Below are 21,080 nucleotides of genomic sequence, written 5' to 3' on the forward strand. Positions count from 1 at the left end.
ACCAGCATCTTGGGCAAGATTTGGCCAGTACTTTTTTCCTGTTTCCAATTTCCTCTGGCAGTAATGGGAACTCTCCATGTTCTGTGGTTGCATGTGAATCTAATGCAACCAACACGCTATCTTTTTTTTTTTTTTTGGCTGCGTTGGGTCTTCGTTGTTGCGCGCGGGCTTTTCTCTAGTTGCGGCGAGCAGGGGTTACTCTTCGTTGCAGTGCGTGTGCTTCTCTTGTTGTGGAGCACGGGCTCTAGGCGTGCTGGCTTCAGTAGCTGTGGTTCGCGGGCTCTAGAGCGCAGGCTCAGTAGTTGTGGCGCACGGGCTTAGTTGTTCCACGGCATGTGGGATCTTCCTGGACCCGGGCCCGAACCCGCGTCCCCTGCATTGGGAGGCAGATTCTTAACCACTGCGCCACTAGGGAAGTCCCCCAACACTATCTATCTATCTATCTATCTACCTACCTATCTATCTATCTATCTATCTATGAATGATATGTAATATATATATTTCCCTCAAAAGCCCAATGTGAATAGAAGCTGAGACTATAATTTAATTCTAAGCAATTTAAGCATAATTAAGGCCCCTGAGACTGAGTTTCTCTCTCATCAGCCACCAGAGAGTGGACACCTAGGGAAATAAATGCACTTATTCAGGTCCCAAGACACTACTTACTACACTGTGGAGAAAATTTAGTCCAATTATCTATTGCAGATTAGAAAATTATAAGATCATTATTTTTAAACAATTATTGAACCTAGTCAACCAAAATGGCATAATATACCTATATTATTGAATTTTGGTGACTATTAAGTAACATAACAATATCTGTAAAGCACTGAACATAATTCTTGAGCAAACACTCGGTAAGTATTAGCTATTGTTATTCCCATGCATTCAAGAAGTACTTTTTGAGCAGTCTTTATTCTGTCAGATGCTGTGTTAGGGGCTAGAGAGTCAATGATGAGTAAACGGGCAAGATTTCTGTCTTCCTCGAATGGGGAGCTAGACACCAAACAGTCAATCAACAGTTAACAGCTACCAACACCAGAGCTTTGCTAGGTGCGTGAGGGTCCATCAGTGAAGAAAACAAAAATCCTTATCCTTGTGGAACTTACCTTTTTTTTTTTTTAAATTAATTTTTTGGCTGCACCACACAGTATGCGAGATCTTAGTTCCCTGACCAGAGATCGAACCTGTGCCCCCTGCAGTGGAAGCGTGGAGTCTTAACCACTGGACCACCAGGGAAGTTCCGCAACTTATCTTTTAGGTATTAGCCCAATTGCTTTCTTTTTATTTTATTTTATTTATTTATTATTTTTGGCAGCGTTGGGTCTTCGTTGGTGCGCGCAGGCTTTCTCTAGTTGTGGTGAGCGGGGGCTACTCTTTGTTGCGGTGCGTGCGCTTCTCATTGCGGTGGCTTCTCTTGTTGCGGAGCATGGGCTCTAGGCACGCGGGCTTCAGTAGTTGTGGCGCAAGGGCTTAGTTGCTCCGCGGCATGTGGGATCTTCCCAGACCAGGGCTCGAACCCGTGTCCCCTGCATTGGCAAGAGGATTCTTAACCACTGTGCCACCAGGGAAGCCCCCCAGTTGCTTTCTAAATAAGTATATATTATTACAAATGGTGTTTAGTGCTATACATGCAAAGCCTAGGGTGGAATGAGGGCTTCTGAAGGGTTCCTAGTTCAGCCTGGATGCTCAAGGAAATTCTCTATGAGGGTACGACATTTTAAATTTGATATCTGGATAAGAGTAGATCCAGTTGAGGAGCAGAGTGGGAGATGGGGGCAGAGAACATATGTATAATACTAGTAACTCATATTTAATTCATGCTTCCCATGTTATGATGCTTTTTCCCAAATGTTCTAGAGGCTGAGACTGCCAAAATTGGGAGACAGTCCCTGCATCAGAAGTTTGCATCCAGATTGAATTTAGCTCTCAGTTCCAGAATGTACAGCAGCAGCTGCCTATAGTTTGCTCCTTCCCGGGAATCACTGACAGTTGACAGTCACTGCCTCAGCTTCCCTTGGTCTCATTGCCTGGAACAATTAGTACCAACTACGACAGGAATGACCTCTGAGAACTGAACTCCGCTTCTTTTACTTGCTGTAATGAAAGTCACCCTAGTGCCCCCAGGAATGTGTCAGCATATGTTTGCTGCTGGATTTAAATAATCAAGCTTGGGCTGAATAATCAGTCTCTGAGGGTTGAGCTACTCTCTTCCCCTGACACACGCGTAATCCTTTAGCCCACTTTTCCCTTTGCTACTGAATTTTCTCCCATTTAAGTTTTAATGCTCTTCTTCTGTCATTCCCATTAGCAAGTTTTCACAGCCTGGTTCGTATTCCAGCTCTGAAATAGTTCACATAGTTCTGTGCAGACATAATATTTATGGGAACTGAAGATGGGTGGATTCTGATAATGGCTTGTGGGACAGTCTCCAGTGCAATGAAAATAACAAAGAATTCAAGAAACTAATACTATGAGAGTTTAGTCCCCCATAAACTTCCCAAGTGTACTTGCTTAAACCCTGTGTAAGTATTAGCAGAATACAAGGAAGTGTCACCCTGGGTGAGAAAGCTTGGTTTGTTCAGTGTTCTGTTTTACAGCACAAATTCTAAGTTGAACTCTGTTTATTGTCAATAGCTCTCTAACAAAGAGCAAAATGGAATGCGCCTGTTTTCAAATTCCTGTGAAAAAGGGCCCTGGAAGACCTCAAAGCCTGACTGAGGGTAATTTACATCACTATTTTTTAGTGCTTTCATTGAAGACTCCCTAAGTTATTGAAAGAGAGTTTACCAATCATTGATTTTAGTGTGTAGCCATCTATAAGAAGGATCCATATGGGTTGTTATTGTATGAGAATGAAATAGAACCATCCACGTCCTGTTTGAAGTATAGCGACAGCTAGGGAGGAAACTAAACTGGGAATAGCTGGGACATTTCCAAATTTGGGAGCACTGATCCAAAAGTTGGTGTTTACGGTCTGGGGGAGGGAGAGATCGTTTGTTGCTAGGTGTTATGGTCTGGGGGAGGGAGAGATGGTTTTTGGTAACTAGGGCTTGAAGTGCACCTTACAAAGACAGAGGGTTGCTGGGCTCAGTGATGTTTCTCAATACTTTACATTGGGAAGCATTTCCTCTACTCAGAATGCTCTGCTCCCTGTCCTTCTGTGGCTTGTTCCTTCTTGCCATTCACTTCTCATGACAAATGTCACCTCCTTCCACCTAATCCAAAGGAGCAACACAGTCACTCACAACATATCCCTCCATTTTAATTACCTGCCCAGCACTTTACTTTTATCTGACATTTGTTTATTTGTTTTTTGTTTTTTACATTACTAGACTGTGAGCTTCATGTCAGTAGGAAGCTTGTCTGTTTACTATGGATTCCAGTGACTGGCACATAGTAGGTGTTCAATAAAGGTACTGAATGAAGAATAAGGAATAGGATAATTGCCTCTGTACAATCTGAGTGATGAAAGGATTAACTTTGTAGAGGCCATACCCTAGTATCTGCAGGTAACTGTTTTTTCTTATGCAAGATAATAATGATTTGAGGTCTGTGAAACCCCTTTCTTTCCTGGACTGAATTCTGAAACCAATGGAAAAATGAAAAGCAGGATAGAGATATCTGATAAGAATATTAGTAAGTTAATCTCAAACCAGATGTGTGAAATTAACACCTCAGGGCTGCTCTTATCTAAAAACACAATCTAAAATCACTTAATTTGATTGACATGTATAAAGTGATGTGTATAAAACTGATGACTGATTAAAAAAAATAAATAAAAAAATAAAATCACTTAAATTGAAACTCTTCCTTTTTCTCTATTATTATCATCATCATTATTATTATTATTATTATATATATTTTTATGTGTGTCTCTGTTGCTTTTAGCATATGGGCCAGAAATGGATAAGAGATGTGGAAATATTCACTGTTTGTGGCTTGGAGCTATAGTTCTGTGAGCTTGTGGATTGGGGAGCCAATGAATGGAGTGCTATTTGCATAACATCAGGCTTTCTTCATTTCCCAGCCTACTCACAACCCCTTGCTTCTCTCTTTTCCAAGTTCCAAAGCTCAGGCAGACACCAGCTGGATGAAGCCCTGGGTTCAAATAAACTTGACTTGGGTGGCGAAGTATTAATAGCAAATGAAGTCCCAAATCCTCACCTACTATGAAGTTTCCCATTCCTGGCAAACAGACTAGTGGAAAGCAAAGATTCCTCACCCACAGACACACCTCTGGGCAGGAGACCCGTGATTTATTCCAAACCACTTGATTAATCTGGAGAAAGAAAGAGACTGGTTCTGTCACAGATTCAAATTAAGAATCCCATCCCTTGGTGCAAAGCAGTCTGAACAGAGCAGGAGCACATGGTGCTCTGTTTATAACTGCAGAGATCAGCTCCAGCCCAGATGGGGTTGCTGTAGGCGCTGCATCCAGGCCTCAGGTGATCCTGTGGTATGTGATACTCCAGTCCTGTCCACTGCATGCCACACAATCAGCAAATACTGACCTGGTTGCAGCCACATTCTCAGCCATGGCCGGATTGCCCAAGAAGCCAAGGAAGCATGTGCTGGGGTGGGGGCAGGGGTGGGGGTGGAGAAAGATTCAAAGAAGAATTAGGAAAACTGTATTCATCATTCTACGTATTGAGTGCTTGCAATTGCGCCAGGCACTGTTTCCAGGCACTGGGGAACCAGCAATTTTTCCATCCCTCATGTTGCGGCATGTGAAATCTTTAGCTGCGGCATACGGGATCTTTTAGTTGCGGCATGCAAACTCTTAGTTGCACCATGCGAACTCTTAGTTGCGCCATGTGGGATCTAGCTCCCTGACCAGGGATCGAACCCTGGCCCCTTGCATTGGGAGCGCGGAGTCTTAGCCACTGGACCACCAGGGAAGTCCCAATATTGTTTTTATTTTGAATTACTTGGCAGGGTATCATAATCATTTTAGTATTGGTGCCATGAAAGTTTTGTTATGGCCCTATTCCCAGTGCTTTTTTTTTTTTGGCTGCGTTGGGTCTTTGCCGCTCTGCGTGGGCTTTTCTCTAGTTGCAGCAAGTGGGGGCCACTCTTCGTTGCAGTGTGCGGGCTTCTCATTGGGTGGCCTCTCTTGCTGCAGAGCACGGGCTCTAGGTGCGCGGGCTTCAGTAGTTGTGGCACTCAGGTTCAGTTGTTCTGCGGCATGTGGGATCTTCCTGGACCAGGGCTCAAATCCGTGTCCCCAGCATTGGCAGGCAGACCCCCAAGCACTGTGCCACCAGGGAAGCCCCTCCCAGTGCTTTTAAACTAAAAAATTGGTTACGTTTTTTACCTCTATGCCTAAATATTTTCTAAAAAGTTGCTTGTGGTATTAGGTTGAGTCTGTGGAAAAGAAAGGATTTAGGGGGATAACCCATCCCGGATGAAATTTCTTCTTGTGCTGATCCCTGTTTCTGGGTGGGATGGTTGTGGATTTAAAAATATAGCACCCATACCCTCTTGAATGGCAGCTAGTGGAAGCATTAATACGCAGATATGATGAGTCCATACAGTTCTAAGGATGGGTGTACCCCTTGGGTTTATAAGCATCTAAATTATTATGCCTGGTAAAGAAGGTGCTGATCAGGAGTTTGGTTCCCCTCACCCGAGAAAGATACAGGTAAGAAGTCACCCATCAAGCCCCTTTATCCAAAAAGAGAATCCACGCTGCCTTCTCAGCCACATGAACAATAGATGATGAGCTTTCTGTTTAATGTTCCTGCATTCCACAAACATTTATCGAGTGCCTACTAGTGTCAACAAGCTAGGTCCTGAGGATAGATACCTATTGAATAAGACAGATAAGGTCCCTGCTTTGGTGGAGCTTGTGGCTTAGGAGAGGAAGACAGACAATGAAAAAGTACATAAATAAAAAAACAAGGTAACCTAGTGATAAGTCCTTGATAGAAAATAAAACCAAGTAATGTGACAGAAAGTGACTGAGGGACAAGGAGGAGGGATGCAACATTGGATGGGGGACAGGCTTCCTGGAGAATGTGAAACTGATGCAGATATTGATCATGAGGATAAGTCAATGTGTCCAGATCAGGGGGAAAGAGGGAACAGTGAATACAAAGGCTCAGCTCCTGAACCAGACTGGCATATTTGAGGAATAGAAAGAAGGTCAATGTGGCTGGAGAGGAGTGAAGGAGGGAAAGTTGTTCAAGATGAGGTTGGAGGGTGAGGCCAGGGCTGGGTCACACAGATGTGGTAGACCTTTGTAAGGAGTATAGATTTTTTCCTAAGTGTAATTCTGTATATTGACCACTAAACAGTTTTGGAGAGATTTATGATTTAGTGTTTAGTGTTAAGATTTAATTCAGAGCCCCACTAAGTGGGAGAGGAGATTTTCAGTGTATGATCTGTCCTTATCTGAACTGATTACCTCACAAACTCGGATGGGTCAGTCTAAAGGTGGGATTCTTCAGTAGAGTCAATTTTGGGATTTTCACAAGGGATCTGTAACTCATTGACAATCCAGTGGAGAAACATCAGAACTCAGTGGAGAAAATCAGAATTCAGCTGGGAGCTGCAACCAGAATTTTCTCATAGAATACAAATCAGATACTAAACTGAGACACAGGGTGTCCACATCTGAGGATGAAACTATGATCTGTAGATCAGAAGGCAGCATAATCTGAATTCCTACATACTGGTCAGCTAATCAGGATTCTCCTGGTTTGGGAAAGGGGATTTTTTTTTTTTTTTTTTTTGCATTACAATCATTAACTCTCTTTTAAAGATCTTTCTTGCTGTTCTTGTTGAGTAAGGTGGTGGATAAAATGGTGTAAGCGATGCTTGAGATGTCTTAACACCCTGAAGCTCATCATGTGCCAGCCCATTTGAGCCATCCCCAGCCTTGCCCATGCCGATCGTGAGATTTCCCCATTGGTTGGGAGCTCTGTAGTTGAGGTTTCTTAGTCAGGGTGTGTTGTTGTCCTTTAGGTTTAGTGACGTAGATGGGATTCCTTTGGAATTCTAGCAGCTAAATCCACCGGAGCCAAAGAAGGTCAGCTCAGGACATCTGGGGAGCTGACAGCCTGGACAAGACTTGCTTGTTTGAGGATAGGGAATGCTTGTTTCTGCAGCAAGGTTTGGCATTACTGACCGAATGGTGGGGGTGGGGGTGTCTAGAGCTGCCGGTGTGGTGAAAGATGCCATGAGCTTGGGCTGAAATATGTCCTTCTTAGGCACCATAGCTGTTCCCCAGTTTCCTCAGCTCCAGAGGGAATGTGTCCCAGGGACCACACAGACCACCACTTTGTTTAAATGCTCACATTAGCAGAAGGATGGGGATCCCATTGAATCATCATCTCCTGTCAAAAAGCCAAGAGTTATTCAGAATGAAAACAGTTTTTCCCAAAGAGGCGAAATCTCTATTACTAATTAGTGGTGGCGATGGCGGTGTGTGTGTGTGTGTGTGTGTGTGTGTATGTGTCTGGTGATGGTGGTGGTAGTTCTGTGCCTCCCACTGTTTTAAAATAGGGACAGTCTTTTTGCTCACTGTCTGAGCCGTAGGGTGAGTAACCTTGACCCCTAAGCCCCTTCACTGGACTCACGTGAGTGTGTGAGTCCTTCGGGAAGTGTGGAATACTTCTCTCCCTTGGGTCTAGACATTTAGAATGAATAAATTAGAGGGTGGTGGTAACACGGTCATTGTCATTACAGGCAATGTGGCATTTATGTATGGGCACTGGCTGTCTTTCTCATGGGCTCAATAACAAGAGTAAGTTCGATCTTTCATCATGAACCACTGGAGTGTTCTTTACCGACAGAGGCTGCACCAGCTGAAAATAGCCCAAACATCTTGTTATTTTCTCTTTCCCAATTTTTGCATATTCACATCCAAGAATAAAAGACTCAGCCTGTTCAGCCTTTTCAAAGAGCTAAAGAACATTCTCTATTTGATTTCTTAGTACCCAGAAAGGACAATAGTATATATTTGCCTTGCTTGGCTGAGGGCATTCATTCATTCATTCATCTGTTCAATACATGTTTATTAAACACCTACTATGGGCCAGGCACTGGGCTAGGTGCTAAGTGAATATTTGCACATGAAAAAGATAAAGGCCAACATTTTATGTAGATGCTAAACAAGTCTTAGAAGCGACTTCCCCAAGTCCCTGAAGGAGTTGAATTTGCTATATGCCTCTTTCTGACTTCTGGTCCCGTGCTCTGACCACAACCCTTCACCACTAGACCACACTTCTCCAAATAAACAACTACTTCTGCATGCTGGGGACGGGTTTTGTACGGCAGCATTTACGTAGGCAGCATAGACAGTAGCCTTTCACTTAATGTTGCAATAACACCAGGCTAAACAATGTGCACTGACCTCCAGAGTTACTGAACAAAAGCTTGCTGTGGGTCAGGTCTCTTAAATGCCAGAGAAGTGCAAAATATGAAGTCTTTATCTGATAAGAAACAACTGCTGGGAAGGAATGAATCTGTGTTTAATCTGGTTAAAATCGGATGTGGGAGTCTACCCTCCTGTTCACTTTTGGATCCTCAGATAGGGGGAACTCAGCGCATAGATAATCACAAACTATGTAAGTTTTGGTTTTCCACGCTCAGGCTTGTCCAGAACGTGGAATCCCTGCCCTGCTGGAAGGCAGCACTGTGCTCACAGAGGCACACACACATTTGTCTTAAAGTTACCCTGATCTTGGCCAATGGCAAAGATAATTTCACAGGTTGGGTCAGATTTCTCTTTATTTTTTTAGTCTTATTTTTTAAAATTTTATTTATATATTTATTTTTGGCTGTGTTGGGTCTTTGTTGCTGCACGCGAGCTTTCTCTAGTTGCCGCGAGCGGGGGCTACTCTTCATTGCGGTGCGCGGGCTTCTCATTGCGGTGGCTTCTCTTGTTGAGGAGCACGGGCTCTAGGCGTGCGGGCTTTAGTAGTTGCGGCACGCGGGCTCTAGAGTGCAGGCTCAGTAGTTGTGGCGCACAGGCTTTGTTGCTCCGTGGCATGGGGGATCTTCCAGGGCCAGGGCTCGAACCCGTGTCCCCTGCATTGGCAGGCGGATTGTTAACCACTGTGCCACCAGGGAAGTCCAGATTTCCCTTTATTTTAAGGCTACATCACATGAGCTCCATATTAAAAATGCGATTTGGCAGTCCTGAAATGGATACCATGAGTAGATTGAGATATGAGAGTATGTTGGAATGATTGCATGTTCAGATATTAGCTGGGCAGGAGAGGAATTCTGAGATTATATCATCTGATACTACTGCTTTGGGTTGAGCACTTGCTTCCTAGATGATGCTCTGGCCCCTTTCGACCTTTATCATGTCATTTCCCAGAGGACAGTGGATCCAGATCCTGTCTCTGTATTGCAGTCACTTCCTCTGATACCTGTCCCCAAATCCTCTTCTGTGTTCAATAGCACCCTGTTATTAGCCCCGTCAAACCACTTACTGCTGTCCTGCAATTCTCTGATGACTTGTCAGTCCAGGAGGCTGGAATCTCTCTGACAGTGGGGACAGGTCCACCCTCCCTGTTCATTACAGTGAGTGCCAGCCCCCAGCAAGTGCCAGGCCATAGGAGGCTCTCAATAAGTAAATTCTTTGTTAAATAAATAAAAGAATGAATGAATGTGTGATTCTGTCCTTTTCAGAGGATGGATTTATTAAGTCTCCAACTCTCTAGTCATAATGTTGCCAGAAAGGAAAGAGTTAAGCTATGTGGAGGAGACAGGTTTATCCAAAGGCCTTTTTCCTTTTTTATTGGCAAGGGCAGGATAAATGATATATGAGATAAATCCTGGATATAAAATCTTGACGCATCCTTTGTCTGTTGGCCTGAGCTGCTTCAAGAGTCTGAAGGGGAAGTAAATGAAATCATTCTAGGTTTTCTCTTAAGTGGCCTGAGATCCAGTTATGAATGGAAGGCAAGGCCAGACCCAGGAATTCAAAGCTTGACCTACTTTGCCCAAAGCTAATAAGAAGAGAGATGGATTTGCCTTCTTTTTTTTTTTTTTTTTTTTTTTTTAAGAATCAAGTACAGTGAAGTAGCCTGACAGACGACAGAACTAGGTGAATGGAAGGCAGCAGAATTGCTTTAGGATTCAGAGCAGCTCCCAGAAGTCTGTGTTTACGTATTATGTGTTTTTCCTTTTTTCCCCCCTTTTTCAAGTGAGAAAAAGAAAGAAAAAAAAAAAGCGCCTAAATTCCCACCAACATAAACCAGTGACATACAATGATGAAACTCTGTTTTCACCTCTGCTTGTGACAGGGAATGCAAAAATAGCAAGTGGCCCAGTTCCACGAATCCCCGCCTCCCTGCCCTCCCAGCTCTCGCCGGGTTCGCATCTCTAAGAATGGAGGTTAGCGCCCAGCCGCGCGCAAGCCGCACTCAGCCCCCGGACTGGGCAGATGAGGTCAGGCGGCGGGAGTGGCTGCTGCCGGGCCGGGGAGGCCGAGGCCCCAGTGGAGCGAGGAGGGAGGGCGGCCTCGCCAGGCCGACGGCGCGCCCGGTCGCGCAGTGTCGCCTGGAGACTGCCCTGGCGGCGCAGTGTTGCTGTAAACAGCTGCTTCCCTGTTACTATCTATAGCAGGATCGCCTGGCTCCCGGGTGCGGCGGCGGGAGGCAGGTCGGCGGTCCCGCTCCCCGCGTGTCCCGAAGGATCCGCCCGCAGCCCTAATCCCGCCTCGCCCCTCTCCAGGTGCCCACCGTGACCCCCGGGCCCGAAGAGTGGGGGAAGGGACACAGGGACCTGTGTCTCTACGGGGACTTGCGGCTTCGTGTCCCGGAGGTGGCCGGCGCGCTGGGACCGAGCCGGGGCAGTGTGACCTCGGCTGTCCTTTGCATCCGAGCAGGAGGCTGGAGGCGTCTGGGGGCGCAGCGCACTATAGAGCACCTTGACGCCCCAAAGCCTTGTTTTCCAGGCCACCGAGCGGTGCCTGAGGCCCCAGACGCCGAGGATTCCGGCCTGGGCGCTGCTGGGCACGGTCCTTCCAAGCGCTCCCGGTCCTCCCCCCTCCAAGTTCGTGCTGGAAAATCACTGGCTGCGGGCTCCCAATCACCAGCTTCCTGGGGCACCGAACCACCCCCACCTCTCCAGCACGGACTTGCGCTCCCCCAAGAGCACACTCCATCCGGTACCCAGAACTGACGACCTTGTCCACATAACACCCCCAGGCCCCGGGCCCAAGCTCAGAACCAGGCAAACGAACCCTCCAGACACCCTTGCATGGAGGTTCTGCAGAATGTTTATTGGCTAGTTTCTCAGGGGTTTGACAGTAACACTAACATGTCATATATGGCCAAGAAAAAACAAATGCGCCTTTTTCCTTAAAAACAAAAAAATGAAAATGAAAATACCCAGCATCGTAGGTAAAGTAGGTTATCGTATTCTCTTATTTTGGATCCCCCGACTTTCTGCTTCCAAACGCAGTAACAATCCTAGTAGTGCTGGAGTCCGGGGGCTCGAGGCGAGGGCCTGAGTTTGCCCTGAATTTGGGCTAGAATGGGGAATGGGGGTAGAGGCGCATTCCTTCGGGGGCCGAGGCTTAAGCCCTCGGGGCTGTGTACCTGTTTCGCCTATACCAGAGCCTCAGAATTGTGCCCCGCTTTCCGTAGAGGGGTAAAAGGGCGCCCCCACCCCATCCTCCCACCCCGGGAACAAGGGTCCGCATTGAACCAGGTGCGAATGTTCGTTCGCCTTCTCCTCCTTTCCCGCCTCCCCTCCCCCTGGCCGCGGCCCCCGCCTCCCCCCGCGCTGCACCCTCGGTGTTGGCTGCAGCCCGCGAGCAGTTCCCGTCAATCCCTCCCTCCCCTTCACACAGGATGTCCATATTAGGACATCTGCGTCAGCAGGTTTCCACGGCCGTTCCCTGCGGTCGTGGGGGGAGCCATCCCCGAAGTCCCTCATCTCTGGGGCTCCAAGCGACCCCAAGACCCAGATTGCGAAAAGCTCGCACGATAAAGAAACACGACAAGACGGGAGGCAGGGGGCTGCGAGGGCGGCGGAGACGGCAAGGAGACCGCAGATGTGGCCAGGCCCGCGCGACACCCCCCGGGAGCCACAATGGTTGCGCCCCGTGACGTGTCGGGCTCATTCACAAAAGGGTTATAAAAGCGGTGGCTGCGGTGCTTACTACTCCCAACCGCATCGGCAGCGAGCAGCTAAGAATCAGAGACTGAGCCGGCGGCGGCCCAGCGAGCGAGCAGCAACAGCGCTCCTACCTAGCTCTGCCCCGCAGCTCCTACCTGCCTCCTCCCCTCAGCCCCTCGCCCGGCTTTGACTACCCGCGATCATGATGTTCTCTGGCTTCAACGCCGACTACGAGGCGTCATCCTCCCGCTGCAGCAGCGCCTCCCCGGCCGGGGACAGTCTCTCCTACTACCACTCACCGGCCGACTCCTTCTCCAGTATGGGCTCTCCCGTCAATGCGCAGGTGAGGCTGGCTTCGCGCTGCCGCGGGGCCCGGGGCTCGGGGCTCGGGGCTCGGGGTCACCGGGGAGGAGAAACCGGGGCGGGACGCTCAGGAAGACGAGTCGAGGAGCCCTTTCGCCGGGGGGAAGGGAGGCTTGCCCCGGCCGGAGCAGCCCTACCTCGGGAGCCCCGAACTTGTTCGGAGCGCACGCAAGCTTGTCATAATAAGAATTGGTTCTCCTTTCCCGCGGCAGGCTCATTCTGAGCTGGCCCCGGCCCGCCCTCCCTGACTGCTCTCTGACATTAGCTGGGACAAAAGTGTCCCAAGCAAAGACTCGCCAACTAGAGCCCGGCGCCTCCGGGGAGGAGGCAAAAAGCGGCAATCCCCCCTCGCCTCGCAGCCTGGAGCAAGGAGGAGGGGTGGGGTGAAGCAGGCGGGTGTGTAAGGCAGTTTCATTGATAAAAAGCGAGTTCATTCAGGAGACTCCGGAGCGGCGCCTGCGTCAGCGCAGACGTCAGAGATATTTATAACAAACCCCCTTTCAAGCGAGTGATGCTGAAGGGATAACGGGAACGCAGCAGCAGGATGGAGGAAAAAGGCACTGCGCTGCGGAATTCTTGGGAAGAAAGGGGGAAACCTTTCATCCAGGATGAGGGGCATGTAAAAAGACCTGAGCAGTCCATGGCGGAACGGTTTCTCCTCTCTCTCTCCCTGCTGCATGCGGCACTGGGAACTCTGCTCACCCCACCTGCGTCCAGAATCTGCTCACTCACGTCAGCTTTCTCCTTCTGTTTCATTCTAGGACTTCTGCACCGATCTGGCCGTCTCCAGTGCCAACTTCATCCCGACAGTGACTGCCATCTCGACCAGCCCGGACCTGCAGTGGCTAGTGCAGCCCACCCTGGTCTCCTCCGTGGCCCCATCCCAGACCAGAGCCCCCCACCCCTATGGAGTCCCCACCTCCTCGGCTGGGGCTTACTCCAGGGCTGGAGTCATGAAGACCATGAACGGAGGCAGAGCTCAGAGCATTGGCAGGAGGGGCAAGGTGGAACAGGTGAGTTCTCAGCACCTTCTCTGGGGTGGGGGTAGGGTGGCTTCAGCACTGGTGGAGGTGGGGAGCACAGCGGACAGGGTGAAGCCATTGATGGAAATGACTAGACATCCCGAATGGCGAGCCAAGCCCTTTCCATCCCAAGTTAGGCTCTGATAGTCCCATTCTAAGAAATACCCTAATGTGTAGTTTCTTCCCTAATAGGTTCCTATCTCATGTTTTCAGTCTGGGCTCTTCTTTGGCTCTTGCTGAGGTTCTTATTTTAAATGCAAGTCACACCCAGCTTGCAACTGCAGGTTAGAAATGGCTTCACAGAAGAGGTGTTAGGAGCTGGGAAGCTGCAGGAGCCAGTGTCACTGGGGTGGGTGAATGGAACTGATGGCAGACACTGTTACTGAATGCTGCTCTCCCCCCCCCCCCCGCCCCCACCCAGTTGTCCCCAGAAGAAGAGGAGAAAAGGAGAATCCGAAGGGAAAGGAATAAGATGGCTGCAGCCAAATGCCGGAACCGAAGGAGGGAGCTGACTGACACACTCCAAGCGGTAGGTAGAGCCCATGGGTCACTTCTTTTTAAAACTTAAGGGGAAAGTTGGAGATTGGACATAAGGGAGCAGCGTCCTTGAGTAAGACCGTGTCTTATGTTTTGCTTTGTCCTCTCTATCCAGGAAACAGACCAACTAGAAGATGAGAAGTCTGCTTTGCAGACTGAGATTGCCAACCTGCTAAAGGAGAAGGAAAAACTAGAGTTCATCCTGGCAGCTCACCGACCTGCCTGCAAGATCCCTGATGACATGGGCTTCCCAGAAGAAATGTCTGTGGCTTCCCTTGATCTGAGCGGGGGCCTGCCTGAAGCTGCCACCCCCGAATCTGAGGAGGCCTTCACCCTACCCCTCCTTAATGACCCTGAGCCCAAGCCCTCAGTGGAGCCCGTCCAGAGCATCAGCAGCGTGGAGCTGAAGGCTGAGCCCTTTGATGACTTCCTGTTCCCAGCATCGTCCAGGCCCAGCGGCTCTGAGACCGCCCGCTCTGTGCCAGACATGGACCTGTCTGGTTCCTTCTATGCAGCAGACTGGGAGCCCCTGCACGGTGGCTCCCTGGGGATGGGGCCCATGGCCACAGAGCTGGAACCCCTGTGCACCCCGGTGGTCACCTGTACGCCCAGCTGCACTACTTACACGTCTTCCTTCGTCTTCACCTACCCTGAGGCTGACTCCTTCCCCAGCTGTGCAGCTGCCCACCGCAAGGGCAGCAGCAGCAACGAGCCCTCCTCTGACTCGCTCAGCTCACCCACGCTGCTGGCCCTGTGAGCAGGCAGAGAGGGGAGGCAGCAGGCACGCATGTGCCACTGCCCGAGTCGGTGCATTACAGAGAGGAGGAACACGTCTTCCCTCGAGGGTTCCCATAGACCTAGGGAGGACCTTATCTGTGCGTGAAACACACCAGGCTGTGGGCCTCAAGGACTTGACAGCATCCATGTGTGGACCCAAGTCCTTACCTCTTCCGGAGATGTAGCAAAACGCATGGAGTGTGTATTGTTCCCAGTGACACATCTGAGAGCTGGTAGTTAGTAGCATGTTGAGCCAGGCCTGGGTCTGTGTCTCTTTTCTCTTTCTCTTTAGTCTTCTCATAGCATTAACTAATCTATCGGGTTCGTTATTGGAATTAACCTGGTGCTGGATATTTTCAAATTGTATCTAGTGCAGCTGATTTTAACAATAACTACTGTGTTCCTGGCAATTGTGTGTTCTGATTAGCAATGACCAATATTAAACTAAGGAAAGATATGACTTTATTTTCTGGTAGATAGAAATAAATAGCTATATCCATGTACTGTAGTTTTTCTTCAACATCAATGTTCATTGTAACGTTACTGATCATGCATTGTTGAGGTGGTCTGAATGTTCTGACATTAACAGTTTTCCATGAAAACGTTTTATTGTGTTTTTAATTTATTTATTAAGATGGATTCTCAGATATTTATATTTTTATTTTATTTTTTTCTACCTTGAGGTCTTTTGACATGTGGAAAGTGAATCTGAATGAAAAATTTAAGCATTGTTTGCTTATTGTTCAAAGACATTGTCAATAAAAGCATTTAAGTTGAATGCGACCAACCTCGTGCTCTTTTCATTCTGGAAGTTTTGTAAGATTCCAGGAGGTATCATCGGAGACCAGTTTGTCAAGAAGGGTAGCTCCTGGAGGGGACACACTGCTCTGTTTGATCCCTTATCAAAAAGAGAGAAACTCTGGAGCTGAGGTTGGAAAATTGTACAGACGCGTGTCTTCACCTTGCAGTGCTGAGTCTCCCCTTAGAGATTCTAGGAATGGGAAACTGCTTTGCAACAGCTTTTGTGAGAACACGTCTTCCTTCTTCTGTTTTAAAAGTCGAAGAGGGGCATATTTAAGTCTACTTGTGCTAATACTAAACTTAAATGTCTTGGTCTTCTAGGAATCCTTTTAGCAAACAATTAAGCTTTGCACGAACCACTTTAACTTTTTGCCACAAAATCATGTGACGGTTACTCCCTCCTTAAAGGAGAGCAAATTGAACGGTTAGAATGACGACTTTCTCAATATTCCACTATTGGGATTGGAATCTTAACTTCTTCATTCATTACCCTAGCCAACAGGCTGAACTGCCTCTTAACACTTGGTTTAAAAAAAAAAAGTTTTCAGACTTCCCTGGTGGTCCAGTGGTTAAGACTCTGCCCTTCCAATGCAGGGGACGGGGGTTTGATTCCTGGTCCAGAAACTAAGATCCCACAAGCCTTGTGGTGTGGCCAAAAAAAGAAAAAAGAAAAAGTTTTCACCTGGTTAGGAAAAAAAATAAACCCACAACTTTTCAGTCCTTAACTCTTCAGTCCTTAACTCAAACAGACATACATTTAGTTGTAGTCTTTTTATTCTCAGAAAGAAAGGACGGGGGTTCTCATCCCTATCCATTCGTAATAAATGCATTGTAATTTCTGAAGTTTCTTTAACATATGCCTGACATTCACTGGGGGAAGAAAAAGCTGGCTCTGAGAATTCGAGAGATCTCAGACAGTACAAACAGTGGTTGATCATTAGGTAAATAAAAAGTTACATGATAGCTCGAGAAGGAGAAGTCAACATGACTTCATGAATAAGCTTTAACTTAGAAACTTTATCATCTTAATGAAGAACATGACCTTTGTCTGGGACACCTCTGGTGATGGGGTGCTTTCATGCACAGGTACCAACCACAAAGAGAGGAGGCGGCGTCCTTCCTCCCCTGCTCTCTGCTATCATGTGGGCACCAAGCTCGGAAGCCAGAGCCCAGGTTTGCACCCATGCCAGGTGGAAGAGGAGCTTCAGGGCCAGCCTTCTAATGCTTTGGTGACACTAAAAATCACTGGGTGGTTATGCGATGTCATACTCAGCCAAGTTGAAAGTTTTAATTTAAAATGACAGTTCCATTGAGGGTGGTGTTCACACCTATGATCTCCCAGCTCCTCACATAATAACTGACATTTGAAAGCAACTTGCTTTAGGCTCTTAAGAGCACTGATCTCTCACACATCACTTGCATATTATTTTTGCCTGTCCAGCAATAATGAAAATGGCCTTAGACTCCCTGTTTGCTGTCCAGAGGGTAAATTTTCTGTAGCCTTTAGATAGGACCTAAACTGGATACAGAATTACTGTAACTAACACCTAGATCTCAAGTAACAAGAAGATATCTGAAGGAAACCAGCTGGATCCCCTACATGTACAGTAATAACAACCCATGGAAGCAGATTTCTCAGATGGGGAAGGGAAGCTAAACCTCTAGCCCTGGACACTGAACTCCTGGAGACCTGACTAATGGCTTCGGTCAGCCCCATGCTGATTAGAGAGAGAGGCTTGCTTTTCACTTGACAGCCCTGGCCTCTGCCTGCACGCAGACCCTTCTTCTAGTTCACCATAGCCCAGCTGAGACCAGGATGCTCCATCAGCAAGCCTGCATTAAAGGTCCAGGAGAGGGCCTTGCACACAGAGAATCTCTTTAACAGGCTTCTCAGAGGGCCTATAGGGTCCGCCATTGGGTTGACATCCCACCAAGCTCTCTGCCCACCATTCTCATGGGATCAAGAGAAGAAAGGAATTTCCTCTCTTTCTAGCTAAAGGGGCTCCTTCCAAATCCTCTTTTCCTGACTCAGGATTCAACAACTCCCATGGATGATGGACATTGGGAATGTCAACTTCCTTTTGGGAAAGACTCTATCCCTACCCACACGATATGGCCTTACACTGGTCTCAACAAAATGACTATCTCAGGGCACCATCATTCGCTGATACAAAAGATACTCATATAATAGCAAGAGATGGAAATAAGTATGCAAGGGTGTCATTTCTTTATGGGGAGAATGTCTAATTTGTTCATTAATGGATCCCCAGACCTGGCTTAGTGCCTGGCACATAGTACAGGGTTAACAAATATTTGCTGGGTGGATAAATGAATAAATTCTGCACTATTTCCACAGGCAGAAATATATTCCACACATACTCTCTAAATTCTCCTATTTTAGGCCCTGTGATGATATTAAGCAATGGGGATTTCATATCTTTTATGTCTGACTTCAAACATATACTCCAGTTCCATCTTTGGCTCCTGGAATTCCTCTGCTGCCTCCCTGGATTACTTCTGCCAATTCAACTTCAAAGTGAATGCACCGCCTTTGTGCACAGCTCCAAATTAATTTTAGATGGAAAAAGCGTAGAAGAAAAGAGAATTATCTTTATATAATAGTGGATTGTAGACTCTGCATCATCTTTGCACATCCCTGCATCTTGTGTAATTCTCAAAATTAAAGGGTAGCATTTAACAATTTGTTCTAACAACAGTAATTTTGTATCAACAGCAACTTTCCATGCATAAAGGAAAGTAAATCAATTATGCTATCTTTAATTAATGGACAAAGTAGAGACAGAGGCAAAGTAAAAGTTTTCAGATTACTCTAAGGAAATCAGCTGAAGTTTTTATGTTTTTCAAGTAAAAAAAATTTCGAAAACAAAAATTCAATCTTTCAGCTGTGTGTGAGACTTCCTCCAAACATAGAATAATCATATTCCTCACAAAATAAATGAGATATGAGCATCACTTGAATGCTGAATATCAGAGCATTTTAAGCTGTGCTGTTTTGCTATAAATATTAAAGAGCTCACTCTTGACTCCTCTCCACCACCATCTCCTGTCCTTCTTCCCTGCAGGCACTCTGCTCACTGACCTTCCTTCCATGCCTGACACATAGCACGCGTGTCCCTGCTGCAGGACCTTTGCACTTGCTGTCCCTCTGCCTGGGCTTCTTTTCCCAGGCTGGCTCCTTCCTGTTGGTCAGGACTCAGCTCAAAGAACATCCCCTCCAAGAAGCCTTCCCAGGTCGTTCTATCACTCTCTCCAACACCTTATTTATGTTTCCTTTCCCTTTTTAACAAATTTCCACCCTTCACCACTGCCTGTAAGTTCCATGTGAGCAGGGACCTTTTCTGTCTTGTTCACCTCTCTAGCCCCAAGGATTACTAGGGACTCAAATGCCTGTTAAATGAATGGAGATGGATGAATGAATGAAGGTGGATAAAATTGACAAAAACATCTAAAGGAAGAGAACTAGAACTTAACAGTGAAGACGAGCTGTGTTCTTCATAGATTTCTTCCTGAGTGAAAGAGCATGGCCTCTCGTTTTAAAAAAAAATTCTTGTCAAGAGTTCTACAATATTAAGACGATGAACTAGCTGGCTTGGGAAGGAATTTTGAGGGGTACCAAAAAATACAAGTATACTGCAGGTCAGTGACACTTCTAGACTAATTACAAACTGAGAAATTTGTTTCAATACCAAATGAAGAGTAGATGCATATGTAAATTTAAGTATCATCATCTTCAAGGAAACAAACAAAACAATGTTTTTCACTCTCATTGATATAAAATAAAAATTTCAGACTATTACACAAATGCATTTGAGTTTTGGATCCTAGCACTTGGTGTGCTAAACTATAAAACTTACAATTTAGCCTGCATGAGAATAGAAGAATAGGGTTAGCGGCTATCACGATCATTACCAATATCAACATCATTATCACAATCATCATTTACAAGAATATGCCCAGACCTGGGCAAAAGCAGATGGGAATAAAGCGTATTGACTCCTGATGAACGAGTTCAAAGTCCCTGAAGGGTGCTGGCTCAATAGAGCTCCACGTTGCACGCAGGTGAATGCAACAGAAGCATAAACTGGTTTAGTTGTAACGCAATTCATTTCAATGGCTCCACACACCAATCCACGGACTAATCTAAGCTGCCTTTCCTTTGCTCTTCTCGAGCACTGTTCAGCTGCCCAAGAGGACACAGAGCAGAAAGGGCTCTGGCTGTTGTCCCAAGGAGGCTGCCTGTCCTGATGGTCATCAGATCTTCTTAACTAATAAACTGTTTTAACTTTCAGCTCAAACTGACATGGTGCTGAGGTTTGGTTCAATCAGTTGATGAGAATAAGAACCCGGAGGGGTTTGAGCATCAGCTACATTAGAAGGAGGTCTGTAGGAAGGGGACCCTACTAAAGCGAGTGGAGCAAAATGCAGCACCTCCATCATAAGGGTAAATGGCACAGGTCCCAGTTGCTCCCATGTTTACTTTGGGGAGCAATTTGGGGTCAGAGCTACAGAAACAGTGATTCATTTTCAGGCTTTTTAGTCAATCATGAGACTGTCATTGCAGCTAAACTTATCAAAGAAACATGATAAATTAATCTGGATTCGAGGAATTGGATCCAATATAGCAGAGTGGTTCAGAGCATGGACTCAGCTTTGAATCCTGGCTCCTTGACCTTGGGCAGTTTACCTCTCCTCTCTGCACCTTAGTTTCCTCATCTGTGAAAGGGAGATAATAATTGTATCCACCTCTGGGGTTGTTGTGAGCATTAAATAAGTTAGTATGTATGGAGCTTATTACAGTGCCTGGGCACACAGGAGTATTATAGAAGGGTGAGCTATTATTTATTGCTTTATAATTTAGGGAGATGGGGGTCAAGGGAGAAAATATATATCTTCTGGAGCAAGCATGGACTTCATCTCATTCAATAAAAAGTTTCCAGGGGGCTTCCCTGGTGGCGCAGTGGTTAAGAATCTGCCTGCCAATGCAGGGGACACAGGTTCGAGCCCTGGTCCGGGAAGATCCCACATGCCGCGGAGCAACTAAGCCCGTGCACCACAACTACTGAGCCTGAGCTCTAAAGCCTGCGTGCCACAACTACTGAGCCTGCATGCTGCAACTACTGAAGCCCGCATGCCACAACTACTGAAACCCGTGTGTCTAGAGCCCGTGCTCCACAACAAGAGAAGCCACCACAATGTAGAGTAGCTCTCCTGCTCGCCGCAACTAGAGAAAGCCCACGTGCAGAAATGAGGACCCAACACAGCCAAAAAAAAAAAGTTTCCAGGGACTTCCCTGGTGGTCCAGTGGTAAGACTCCATGCTCCCAATTCAGGGGGCCTGGGCTCCATCCCTGATCTGGGAACTAGATCCCACATGCATGCCGCAACCAAGAAGCCCGCATGCCTCAACGAAGGTCCCACATGCTGCAACTAAGACTTGTCACAGCCAAAATAAATAATAAATAAATATTAAACAAAA

The 21,080-nt window shown here is 46.9% G+C and overlaps 1 protein-coding gene across 1 annotated transcript; it reads left to right on the forward strand.

Moving 5' to 3' along the window:
* Positions 1-12,140: 12,140 nt before the first annotated feature.
* On the forward strand, positions 12,141-15,566 carry FOS (Fos proto-oncogene, AP-1 transcription factor subunit). The gene is made up of 4 exons (XM_007184482.3): positions 12,141-12,427; positions 13,209-13,460; positions 13,891-13,998; positions 14,122-15,566. The coding sequence occupies exons 1-4, from the start codon at positions 12,287-12,289 to the stop codon at positions 14,761-14,763; spliced, it is 1,143 nt and encodes a 380-aa protein (XP_007184544.2). The 5' UTR covers positions 12,141-12,286; the 3' UTR covers positions 14,764-15,566.
* The last annotated feature ends 5,514 nt before the right edge of the window (positions 15,567-21,080 follow it).

The sequence above is a fragment of the Balaenoptera acutorostrata genome, chromosome 3 (genome assembly GCF_949987535.1).
Source record: "Balaenoptera acutorostrata chromosome 3, mBalAcu1.1, whole genome shotgun sequence".
In the NCBI taxonomy this organism is placed as follows: domain Eukaryota; kingdom Metazoa; phylum Chordata; class Mammalia; order Artiodactyla; family Balaenopteridae; genus Balaenoptera; species Balaenoptera acutorostrata.